General features: G+C 53.9%; 1 protein-coding gene across 1 annotated transcript in view; it reads right to left on the bottom strand.

Annotated features, from left to right (window-relative positions):
• Nucleotides 1–304: 304 nt before the first annotated feature.
• Nucleotides 305–11,872, bottom strand: part of CREB3L1 (cAMP responsive element binding protein 3 like 1) — a 34,787-nt gene continuing 23,219 nt past the window's right edge. The window contains exons 4-12 of the mRNA XM_032358948.1: nucleotides 10,126–10,204; nucleotides 8,258–8,415; nucleotides 7,416–7,565; nucleotides 7,193–7,251; nucleotides 6,934–7,002; nucleotides 4,955–5,054; nucleotides 3,902–4,028; nucleotides 1,192–1,459; nucleotides 305–1,002 (exon numbers count right to left, since the gene is read on the bottom strand). Of these exons, the coding sequence (XP_032214839.1) occupies nucleotides 966–1,002; nucleotides 1,192–1,459; nucleotides 3,902–4,028; nucleotides 4,955–5,054; nucleotides 6,934–7,002; nucleotides 7,193–7,251; nucleotides 7,416–7,565; nucleotides 8,258–8,415; nucleotides 10,126–10,204 (1,047 nt within the window). The 3' untranslated portion in view covers nucleotides 305–965. The remainder of the gene's footprint in view (nucleotides 1,003–1,191; nucleotides 1,460–3,901; nucleotides 4,029–4,954; nucleotides 5,055–6,933; nucleotides 7,003–7,192; nucleotides 7,252–7,415; nucleotides 7,566–8,257; nucleotides 8,416–10,125; nucleotides 10,205–11,872) is intronic.

Here is an 11,872-nt window from a genome sequence, read left to right as displayed (position 1 = left end):
TGGTCCACAGGACAGGCTTGATCCTAGCAGTTTGCATCCCCAAAGGCCAAGACTGTGGCTGATCTGCTTCTCTGCCTCCATTGTCAGCAGTTGGAGGAACAGCCTCCAGTGGAATCCTTGGAGCATCTAGTCGGAATCCTGCATCTCGCTGGAAGAGGGAGAAATGCCCTCCCACATACCCACACCCCCAATGAACCCCTGGCGGAATATAAGATCGATTTCCCCTTCTCACTCCCCATCTCTCAGTCCTGGTCCCCTCCCCCACCATGAAGAAAGGCACAAAGTCAGGAATTGATGCTGAATCTTTTTTTTTTTTTTTTACTTTTGCCTTCTTAAAGCTTGTGCTGAGCTGATGGAAGAAGCAGTTTGGCAATTAAAAAGGCCCAGCGGCTTGGGCAGCGGCAGGGGAGGCCGGATGAGGGCCAGGGGAAGAGCAAAGCCCGCACTAACTTCATAAAATATAAAACAAGGGAGGGGTGAAGGGAGGATGGAGACTTGTAAAATACAATATTTTAGGGGATTGGCAATAATAAAAAATAAGGTTCATTATTTACAAACAATTTCTGTTCTTGGTCTCTGTACAGTGGGGTGGGGGGTGAGGGGGGTGTGTGTTGGTGTGTTGATGGGTGTGTTTGTGGGTGGGGGCAGGGAGGCAGTGGTCCAGTCGGTCATTATGAGAAAGGAGGGGGTCAGCCCAGTGAGTGGTTTATCTGAGAAGGACGGATGGCTGTGGGAGGGAGAGGTGAGAACAGAGTGGTCCGCCCAAGGGAACAGTCCAAATGTGATGGGGAAAGGAGAGGCCCTGGTAGGGAATGGGGCAAAGAAGGGCTGGGGAAAAGTGGAACCCCTTCTCCTGGGGTGGGAGCCCAGGGGGCAGGGGGACAATCTGGATCCGGGTTAGAGAGCAAGACCACCCCTCTTCCAGGTGCCAGAGGGGACGTCCTGTGTCCTGGGTCTTGATGCGCCTAGGAGAGTTTGATGGTGGTATTGGGGCCGAGATCCCTGGAGAGAGAACAGAAGTCTGGGGTGAGTCTGTCCATCGAGGACCTTCTCACCACTCTGCACGCTGGATCAGAATGCGGGTGGGATGGGGCCTTGGGGAGGCGTGGCTGAGATGGGGTCCAGCCCCCCTCCCTGCGGAGAATGGGTGGAGCCTGGGGCCCAGGAAGGGAAGGGGCCCCGCCCACCTACCTCTCACGGAACCACTCCTTGGGGTGAGAGAAGTCCGGGCTGGTACCGTTTCCACTGATGTCTTTCGGCCAGGCCTCGCTCAGGTACTTGGTGGTCTCGTGGGTGCTGTCCAGGTGGTCATGCTGCAGGTGGTCCTGGGGCCGCTGCTCAGCCGGCCCCCCGGGCTTGATCTCCCAGCCGTCTGGGGGCTCCACGGGCAGCAGGGCGCTGCGGCCATCCTCCCACGAGCCTGCCCCCTCATCGTAGAACAGGAGGCTCCGGGAGGGCACTGGACAGAGAGCTGATGGTGAGCCTCCGGGCCGAGCCTCCCCACTCCCAGCCACATTCCTGGCCCACCAGTGAAGTACGAGGACCTGAGTCAGAACCCCAACTCTAACACTGCCCTTGGGTATGACCTCTGGTGTCTTAGGCCTTTGCTTTAGCCTTTCTGAGCCTCAGTTTGCTCCTCCATAAAGTAGGCATACTAGGGTCGAGGTCGTGTGAATGTGGTTTGAGACCGTTATGGACAAAGTGATTGAAACTGTTCAGTAAGAACTCCGAGAAAGTAGTTCTTCCCAAGCAGAGGGTACCAGGGTGGGGCATCTGAGAACTGGGTTTTTTTTTTTTTAAGATTTTATTTATTTATTTGACAGATAGAGATCACAAGTAGGCAGAGAGAGAGAGAGAAGAGGAAGCAGGCTCCCTGCAGAGCAGACAGCCTGATGTGGGGCTCAATCTCAGGACCCTGGGATCATGACTTGAGCTGAAGGCAGTGGCTTAACCCACTGAGCCATTCAGGCGTCCCTGAGAACTGGGTTCTAATCCTACTTCAGCTACTCACTTCCTCTGAGACCTTGAATCAAAATCCTTCCATTTTTCTTTTTTGTGGAGATTTTATTTTTTTGAGAATGAGCACAAGGTGGGTTAGGGCGGGGGATGTGGAACAGCAAATTCCCCCCTGAGCAGGGAGTCTGAATGGGGGGTGGTGAGGGGGGCTTAGATAAAGGTGTAACCCACCGAGCCACCCTGGCTCCCTCTTCCCTGTTCTAGGCCCTAGTGTGCCCTTCAGGAAAATGAAGGAAAAGGAAACAGTTTGATGGATATCTACCCTGTGCTAGGCATTGTGCTAAGCCCTTTGACCTGTATATCAAATAACGAGCATCTCACAGAAACTTCTGGAAAGGGGATATTCTTAGGCCTGTTCCAGAGAACAGGTAACTGAGGTTCTAGCTTATCCGGTACTTTGGCCTACAAAGGGCTGCCTGCCTCCAGGATCTACCGCCACCTTCCAGGCCCTCAGGCCCTGACCTAAGAGAGTGTGTGAAGGACACTCCCTGCCATTGAGCAACGCAGCAGCCCGGAAAGCCAGCCGGCTCCAGAAGCCATTTCCTACCACAGACACACACACTGGGCCTGCCACCCACTGCATTCTCTCCAAGGGGCTCATTCATTCCCTCCCTTCCTCGGACTCCCTTTGTTCATCCACACTGGCCCAACCCCCCACTTCCCTCCCTTCCTCTCCTCCGGCTTCCTCTACCTCCAAATACCCCAGGGCGCCCCTGGCCTTGGAAAACGGATATGTGACTTTCTCGACTCTCACACCCCCAGGGCCCACCTCCCTCTGCAACTGTCCTGTCTCCTCTAAGGCCACGCTTGTCCAGGGAGTGGTTTTGGCTAGCCACCTCCACTTCCTCTTCCTCTAACCCTCCCCACCCCTTCCTCCTTTCAAGGCCCTGATGGTCTAGCTCATTCTCCCTGCCTATCCCTCCTTCTTGACTCCTACTCCTCCCCCGTCGCCTTCCTCTCTGACCCCCATCTCTTTCCTCTTCCTCCTCCTGTCCTGCCTGATGATTCGTTTCTGGTAGACGATGTGACCGTTAGAACATTCCTCCGTAGGTCTACCTGAAACACCTTCCTTGCCACCCACCTAGTGTACCTTTTCTTGCCCCCTGGCAAGGTCTTCAAAAAGGGAGGGGATGCACTCAATGAGTAAGCGCCTGCTGTGTACCAGACCCTGTGCTAAGAGTGTGTGTTCCCTGTGCCATTTAGTTGTGACAACCGCCATGCTTGGGGAGTGCAGAACGGGGACTTCCGTTTTTCAGATGAAGACACAAAAGCTTAGGGAGCTCAAGACATGTGCCCAAGGTCAAGCAGTTAGCAAGCGGCAATGGCAGACATGACGAACTTTGAGGCCCCATGCTCTTAATCACCATCGGTCCCCCGCGGGGTGATAACTACCTGAGCTCCCACCACGGCTGCCCCTCCTCTGCCGTGCTTGACATCCTGGCATTCCTTAACACGATGCTTCAGCCACCACTGTCTGATCAGAAAGTGCCCTTGAACCCAAACTCATGTGCTATCCCAGTCCTGAAATGCTAATTGTTCCTGGCAGATGCCCTTTAACCACTGGCACTATAATTCATGGGGGCCGGCGGGGTGGGGGGGAGCAGCAGTAGGGTGGGAACATTCCTGCTGTCCCCTAATCACCCCCCAACCCCTGCAGGCCACTCTTGGGTGGGCTGGGAGATCAGGGAGCCTGCAGCGTAGCCCCATTTCTACAACTAACGTTGAATAAATCATGGACCCATTGGGGGCCTCAGTTTCCCCATCTGCAAAACCAGGAGGTAGAATAAGATGTCGCCAACCGGGAACCCGCCTGGCTCCTGTCTTATATCTGGCTGATGCCCAGACGTTGGGACTGATGGAAGATGGCCTGGCCGAGAGCACTTACTCTGACTGGCTGTGTAGACGCTGTCAGCAGCCACAGGGTCTTCCTTCACAGTCTGGGAGCTGGAGGAGAACTCAGGGAGGCAGGGCACAAGGGAGCCCAGCACCAGAACGAAGCACAAGGCTGCCACCTGGTAGTGGAGAGAGCGGGCGTCAGAGCAGGTTGGGGTAGGATGCAACGCCTGCCACCCCCAATTCTCCTCCAAAACAATTGGTATAAAAAGCCTGGTATTTTTCCAAGAAAGCAGCACTCAGAGCCAACCACCTCCTAGATGTGCGGTCTTCTCCCCTTGTTGGAGAAGGTGGAGGAGGCTGCTCAGGCCATCTCAGCCCCTCAGGGGCCACCACAGGCAGTGTCAGAAAAAGAGGGAAGTAGTCAACATGGATATCACCTATAAGGTGGAAGGTCAGGACAGGGAAAAAGGAATGGGGGGATTCTGGGGGGGGGGGGCAAAGGAGGGGGACAGAGCATCACACCAGATTTGCAGCAGGACGAGGAAGAGTCACACATCCGGAACTAAGCCACGCCCATGCAGTGCCTGACACCAGACAGCATGAGGATCTCAGAGGCCCCAGGGAGTAGCCAGGAGGTATCAGGCTGCACATTCCCAAGACAGTGTGCAGAACCTGCAGATGCCTGAACCACACCCTGCACATTCTTTTGGGTTTCTAGAGATTTGCTCAGCCTTCTCCTCACTCACTATTCATTCCAGTAAGAAAGAACCAAGTGTCTCCCAACCTTGTGTCTCCCTAAGCCCTTTCCCCCTTAGGGTATAGAAGCCACCTCCTCAAGGGACTTGCCCTACCTCCTAACTGGGTTCATGTGCGTTGCTGCACATCCACATTGTGTTAGAACTGGTCAGGGAAGGTCATGTTCTAGAAGGCTACATGCGCTTGGTGAAAGAGGCTGGGGTCTTCAAGAGCCAGCCCAGCAGGCACTAGGGTGGTGTACCCTGGTGGTGTTGCCCAACCCTCAGAGCTCTGCCTGCCTTCCTAGAAAGCCAGCCTGGGGAACACTTGTCCTTGCGTGGCCCTGTGGTGAGGGAAAAGCACCTACCATGAGGCAGGTCCCAGTCTGGGTGGCGGCCATTTTGTAAGGTCTTGAGATCTTGTTGGTGACCAGAGTCTGGAGCTTCTGCAGCTGCTGGAGCAGGGTCCTGAGGAGGACACAGTGGTCACCCAGCAGGCATCTCTGCCTCCTGGAACTTTCCCAGAGAGCCCCCGGACTGGCCCCACACTTGGCTTCCACACCAGGTGCCCGTTCCGGTCAAGACAGAAAAGGTCACCTCCTGGGTGGCCTCTCTGTGGTGTGGCCTGGGGAACCTGGGGTCTATATTGGGGTGAATTTTCTGGGTCACCCTATGGGAGCTCAGGGGTGCTCTGTGGTGCTCCTTGCCAAAGTGGGTTTGGAAGGTCTGCCCCACCTGGGCTGAGGTCACCTTTATCTTCACCTACACCAGTCACAGCTACATTGACTTTCCTTCCTTTGTACCCCACGACTGCCAGAACGGATAAGAAAGCCATGTCTGGCAGGTGTCAATTCATGTTAGCTTTTCTTCTCCTCTTTTTTTTTTTTTTTTTTATGGTGTAGAGAGGGTCCAGTAAATAGTAGGTACCATTTTGGTTAATTTTGTCACTGTTGCTTTTATCCGGGGACCTGTAGCATCTTATTTCTGTTCGTGGATTTCCACGTCAGTCTCCTTCACTAACTGTGGGCTCCCTGAGGGCTAGGACTGGGTCCCACCCAACGTGGAGCCCTCTGGGCACACACAGGGGGTGCTCAGCCAGTGCCTGGCCAACTATAGTTTAACTCTCTTTCCTCCACCTAGCTGGCCAGTGGGGCTGCAGTTACCAGAATGTACAGCAGGTGGCGAAATAGCTCCAAGGGCCTGGCCCTATTTTGGGCCAAGAGAGGAATCTGGGCCAGAGGTAGAGGGGTGAGGGGTGTGGGCCCCCGCCCCTCTTCCCTGAGTGGGGGGCATTCTCCAGGTCAATTAGGGGGAGTGGCTGGATCCTGCTGGAGAAGCTGGGGGAGAAGGAAGGAAAGAAGGAGAAAGCCTTCTGTTGAGCACTGGTTAAGTACCAACTGTCGTCTCTTGTCATTTCAATTTACCCCAGCAAATAATTATTAGAGACCTACTGTGGGCTCATGGCGAGGCACTATCAAGAATTCAGAATAACCATAAAAAAAAAAAAAAGAGGAGAAGAAAAGCTAACATGAATTGAGCATTCCTAAATGCCAAGCACAGTGCTGGGCCTTTTACCTGCACTGTGTCATTGAATCTTCCTAAGAATCCTGGGAGATAGAGCTTCTATCGTCCCCTTTTAGATAAAGCAACCGGGGCCCAGAGAGCTTTAATGGTTTTCGCAGGATCACAAAAATGGCAGAGTGGGATTAAAAAACCCAGGCTGTGACTTTAGGTAGCTGCTGCGTGCTGGGCCCCATACTGAGGTTTCTCAAAGGAAACAGTGCGTGTGAATCACGGAAAGATCTTGGTGAAATGCATATTCTGATTCTGCAAGGTGGGGTGGGGGGTGGGGAGAGTTCTGAGATCCTGTGGTTCTTACAAGCCCCCAGGTGGTGTGGATGCTGCTTGTTGGTGAGAAGAGCTTGGAGTGGCAAGCACCCGTGCCAGGGGTTCTAACGTTAGGGCTCTAACGTTAGGGTACGTCAACATCACCTGGAGGGCTCAGTAAAACACAGATTGCTGAGCCCTCCCAGGAGTTCCTGATTCAGTAGGCTGGCTCCAGGCCTGAAAATCAGCATTTCCAATAGTTCCCACGCCTGGGGAATTCCGCTTTGAAGGCCACCGCCCTACACCAACTCATTTAAGCGGCTCACCTACCCTGTCAGGTGTCTAGACCTATGCGTGGATGAAGGATGGGAAGCCAGGGGTCGCAAGCTGCAGGGTTCCATGTTTCTGGGGTTCCTGTCATCCTGAACTCCGCAATCTGGCCTGTCTCCTGTCTATGCCAGAGCCGGGCCCTGCCTGGAGAAGGACGGGGACCACGGACGATGCAGGGGGCGCTACCTACCTGTTGGCATTCTCCAGGGTCTCTACCTTCTTCCACAGTTCGTTGTTCTCTGATGTAAATGTCTCCACCCTGAGGGGGCCAAGCAGACACAAGCTCAGGGGCAGTCCCCAGGTTCACTGCTGCCCCCTCTGCACCGCCCACCCCTCCCTGAGCGCCCCTCCCATCCCCACTCCTGCTCTGGTGCCCTTGGAGCGAGCACTGGGGAGAGGGGCAGGTGGGGAGTGGGTCCCAGGCCCGCCACCCTGCTCAGAATGCTTACTTCTTTTCTAGACATTCCACGTACTCCTTCTTCTTACGGCGGCTCTCCTGGGCCGAGATCTAGAGGGGGAGGTCCCAAAACAGGGGTTACCACAGCCACATAGCCATTTCCGGGGGGGGCCCACAATTTTAGGGCTGTTATCACCAGGGGAGCAGAGACTCCCATCCACCAAGGAAGCAGGAAGCAGCGCTGGGGCAGGGCCAGGGTCCAGCTCATGCCTTACCTTATTCTTGATTTTTCTCCGGACCCTCTTTAAGGCCTTTTCTTCGGCTTTGGTGAGGGGGAGTTTCGTGGGGATGGGGTAGCCCTCAGCAATCAGGGTGCGTTTCTCCTCCTCTGTCAGGAGCAGTGGCCCTGATGTCCCTTGTAGTTTCTGTGGGAAGTCAGACATGCTGGTTAGGAACCAGACAGCCCTGGGTGCAAATCCAAGCTCTGCCATAGACTCTGCGTGACTCAAGGAAGGCATGGACTCTCTCAGCCTCGGTTTCCTAATCTGAGATAGGGTGGACTTGGATTAAATCCGCTAACATGTAGCGACAGTGTTGGGAGCCCAGCATGTTAGGTGCTCAGTATATTATCTCAGGGTGGGCGTGGGGCCCCCCAGACTCCATCCTGGAATCCACACCCTCAAAGCTTACTTGTTTGGAGCCACTAGACAGCAACCCTTTTACCTGCACTATGATCTTTGCTTGGGAGGCTCCACACAGGACTCAGCTCCATGTTTCCCAGGGCAATTTTGGGCCTCCTGAGCACCACTCCCCAAGCAGTGCTCCTTGGAGCTGGCCTGAGCCATCATCCCCGGTAATGTGGAGTTCTAGTCCTGCCTCTAGTCCCTGCCACAGTGGGGATTCGGCAGCTTCTTGGACTTCTCTACCTGTTTCCTCTTTACCCCAGAGCAGGAGGAAAAGATTCTCACTCTCATCTGCTGGGCACACACCTCTCTGAATGCTTGTGGGGATGGGGACCATCAGGGTTGGGGGTCCCAGACCCTTCATCGCTGCTCTCGTGCAGGGTGGACTTACTCAATCCCTCACCTCTAGGGCCAGCCCGCCCCCAGCTGCTTACGTGAGGGGCGGTGAGAAGGGGGGAAGTGGAGATGGCCGTGGACGAGCGGGCCATGGGCCGGACAGGGCTGGAGGGGGGCAGAGAGCGGGGACTCTGGGAGCCGTCACTGTCGCTGCCGTGGCTGCTGGGGGGCGTCAGAGGCATCTGCACCAGGTCCTCTGGGGAGAGCAGGGGGAATCCAGGTTAGCAGGGTTGCAGCCCACCTCTGCTCGGACATCAGAGGTCAGCCGGGTCCCCCCGACACTGTGGGGGACGGAACACTGGGGCCTTGACCAGCTGTCCCATCAGAAGCTCCTCTGCCATGTCAGAAAGTTAAGCTAACATCCTGGAAGTTCATTTCTGAATGCCAGCCCGTCTCCGACGCCACAGAAGCCTGGCTCCTTTAAGCCTGGTCCCTGGTGTGATTATCATGGAAGCCAGATTCTCGAAGTCCCTCCCCCTCCCTGACTTCACAGGGTCCAGGCCCTTGGGAGCCTCTACTGGTAACCCCAGAGGGGACTGGAGTTTGCCCACAGCCAGACCCATGGGGATCAGGCGGGGCAAACAACAGCCTCTGTCACTTCCTTTTTCCCACTGCCAAACATCAGCCACAGCAATCCCAGGGTTTCCACTTCCAACTTGAGTGTGACAGGACAGCAGGCACTGGGCTCTCAGCAGACCAGCCAAGAGCCCTGCAGTCCGAAGCCTCCCCTCCCCACTGCTGCTCTGTGGCCACAGCATCAGGAAGACTGACACGCTGTAGGTGGTCAGAGAAAGGCCTGGGTAGAGCCACGAGGACCGAGAGCCCAGGTGCAGGGAGAGCTCCCAGGACAGCACAGAAAGCCCTGATCATTGCGGAGCGGGCTGAGGCTACGGAGGAACAGCCACATCCTTCCAGACTCTGCCTCGAGCTGCCCCCCTGGAGGAGTCCTCTCTTTCTCCCTGGACTTTCATTTGCCTCTTAAGAATGCCATAAGGTAAAGAGCCTGGAATATGGAGTCAGGGGGCCTGAGTTCAAGTTCTGCTGTCATGTGCCCCAGGTGTGTGACCTGTAGTCATATTTCTTAACCCCTCCCAGCCTCACTTCCCTGCTGGAAGGGAATGAATGGACTGCAGGGAGCCGTGAGGACACAATGAGCTCATGTCTGTGAAGATGCCTTACGGACTGAAGAGCGCTTTACAACATGATGTGTTTTCACGATGGCCCCTTCCTACCTTCTGTGAATCTTCTCTCCGAGGAAGGGAGCAATGGGAGGGCGAAGCTTGGGTCTTATTCATCTTTCTGAACCTTGTGCTACTCAGCCCGGAGCCTGATACACAGTATATGCTCAATGAATGTTTGATGTTTGATGAATTAATGAGATAGGGTTGGAAAGATTTGGTCAGCCTGTTCTTCTTCTGGCCAATTCAAGAAGCTTTCTCTGTTCCCTTCTCCCCTGTCAGATCTGGGGATGTGCCCCCACAGCCTCCTGGAAAATCTGCCATCTTTAGCCCATACCTGTGCTATGAAATTGGCCCTCACTACTCTGTGATCTACTGGCACAGGACCTGTCTTCTGTCTCTGCTTCCCGAGACATGCCCAACGAACTCTTTTGGATGGATGGATGAATGAATGGGTGGATGGATGGATGGATGGGTGACCATAGAGTGGGCTTCCATTAGTGAATGACAGGAGGGGGGATTAACTAACAGGGTGAGGGTGTCAATAACAGAGATGACAGTTGTAGACTAGGTATAAAGGGAGCTGGATGGTTGGAAAGTGCACAGGGCAGGGAGGAAAGGGTATTCTGGGGAGATATGGGGGCTGTTGAGGGAGATGGATGGGCTGGGCCAAAGGATGCTGTCTGCCCAAGACTGGAAAGAAAGAGTCCCTCTCTGGACACACTTACCCGATGTCACTTTGAGGAACTGATTCACCTCCTGGGGCTCTGCTTTGATCACTGGCAGCTGAGTCATCTCTCCTGGGGCCTGAGGAAGAGACAGGTCCAGCTCCATCAGCTGCCCCTGGGGCTGTCCCCACCATGCCGTTCAACCTCCCACCCTCCCTAGGGCTGGCGGTCTGCTCTGCACAATTAAGGAGATGGATAGACCCAGGGTTCTGGGCACAGCCCAGACGGAGGAGAGGCAAGTTCTGAGGCTTCGAGAAGTCAAGTCAGACCTAAGAGAAGAGAATGATAGCTAAGTAGCTAGTGTAGTTTAGACCTAAGCTTGGAGAAGGAGGGCTTCTTGCTGCCTCCAAGGGCAAGGCCATCTCTTTAATGGAAGCTGCTCTTTGCTGACTCTGAAGGTCACAGGCCTTGGTATATGGGTTGCCAAGAGGAGAAAAGTAATGTCTGGCACATTGTTGCTGTTCAGTGAATGGCAATAGTAGCCCCGATGAAGAAGGCCTGACCTGGCTGGGGGCGCGGGGTGAGCTCTCTAGGCAGCTGAACCTTGAAAGGAGTCTTGAAGTATAAACAGGAACATTCCAGATAAAGGACAAGGCAGGTGGTAAGTGAAATGAAAGGAATTTCCATCTGCAAAGGCCCAAGGGGCTAGAGAGCATGGCTGGCTCTGGAATCTGCAGGTATTTGGGGGTGTCCAGAGTGTAGGCGTGTGCCAGGAGGGAGTGGTAGGAAACAAGACCAGAAGACCTGGGCAGGGGGTCGGGTGGGGGTGGTGGTAGGATTCACAGAAGGTAGAAAGGGGCCAGGCAAAGAAGTCTGAAACAATAAAGAGTCCCTGATGGGGTGTATCACAAGGGACTGACAGAACTAGATTTATGTTTTAAACAAACACGCGCTGCTATCTCTTTATGTTCCAACTTGCTGCTCCAGAAAGGGCATCAAGAACATGCATGGCCTACTAGGTATTTACCCCAAAGATACAGATGTAGTGATCTGAAGGGGCACGTGTACCCCAGTGTTTATAGCAGCCATGTCCACAATAGCCAAACTATGGAAAGAGCCTAGATGTCCATTGATAGCTGAATGGATAAAGAAGATGTGATATATATGTGTGTGTAGATATACACACACACATACATACATACCATGGAATATTACTCAGCTATAAAAAAAAAGAAATCTTGCTATTTGCAACGACATGGATAGAATTATGCTATGCAAATAAGTCAATCAGAGGAAAGCAATTATCATAGGATTTCACTCCTATGCAGTATTTAAGAAAGAAAACAGGAGCATAGGGAAAGGGAGGGAAAAATAAAACAAGATGAAATCGGAGAAGGAGACAAACCACAGGAGACTCTTAACCCTGGGAAACAAATGGAGGGCTGCGGGGTGAGGGGGAGAGGGGATGGGGTCACTGGGTGATGGACATTAAGAAGGGCAGGTGATGTAGTGACCACTGGGTGTTACATGCAACTGATGAATCACCGACCTCTACCTCTGGTACTAATAATACATTATGTGTTAATTAATTGAACTTAAAAAAAGAACATTCTTGGCTTCCTACACACGATTCTCAATATGCATCTGACTGGTTCTCTCTTTGTGGAAGGCACCGTGTTTTGGGGTGCTGGATTTCAGGGCTGAGTCTCTCTTTTGGGTCCACAGCCAGCAGAGAGAGGCCATGACACTGTGGGTGCGACACAGAGCCTCCAATGTAGGCAGATGAGTAAGAATCACAGAAGGTTCA

Source organism: Mustela erminea, chromosome 9 (genome assembly GCF_009829155.1).
Source record: "Mustela erminea isolate mMusErm1 chromosome 9, mMusErm1.Pri, whole genome shotgun sequence".
NCBI classification, from domain to species: domain Eukaryota; kingdom Metazoa; phylum Chordata; class Mammalia; order Carnivora; family Mustelidae; genus Mustela; species Mustela erminea.
The sequence above is the reverse complement of the archived record's forward strand: the minus strand, read 5'-3'. Positions and strand labels throughout refer to the sequence as shown.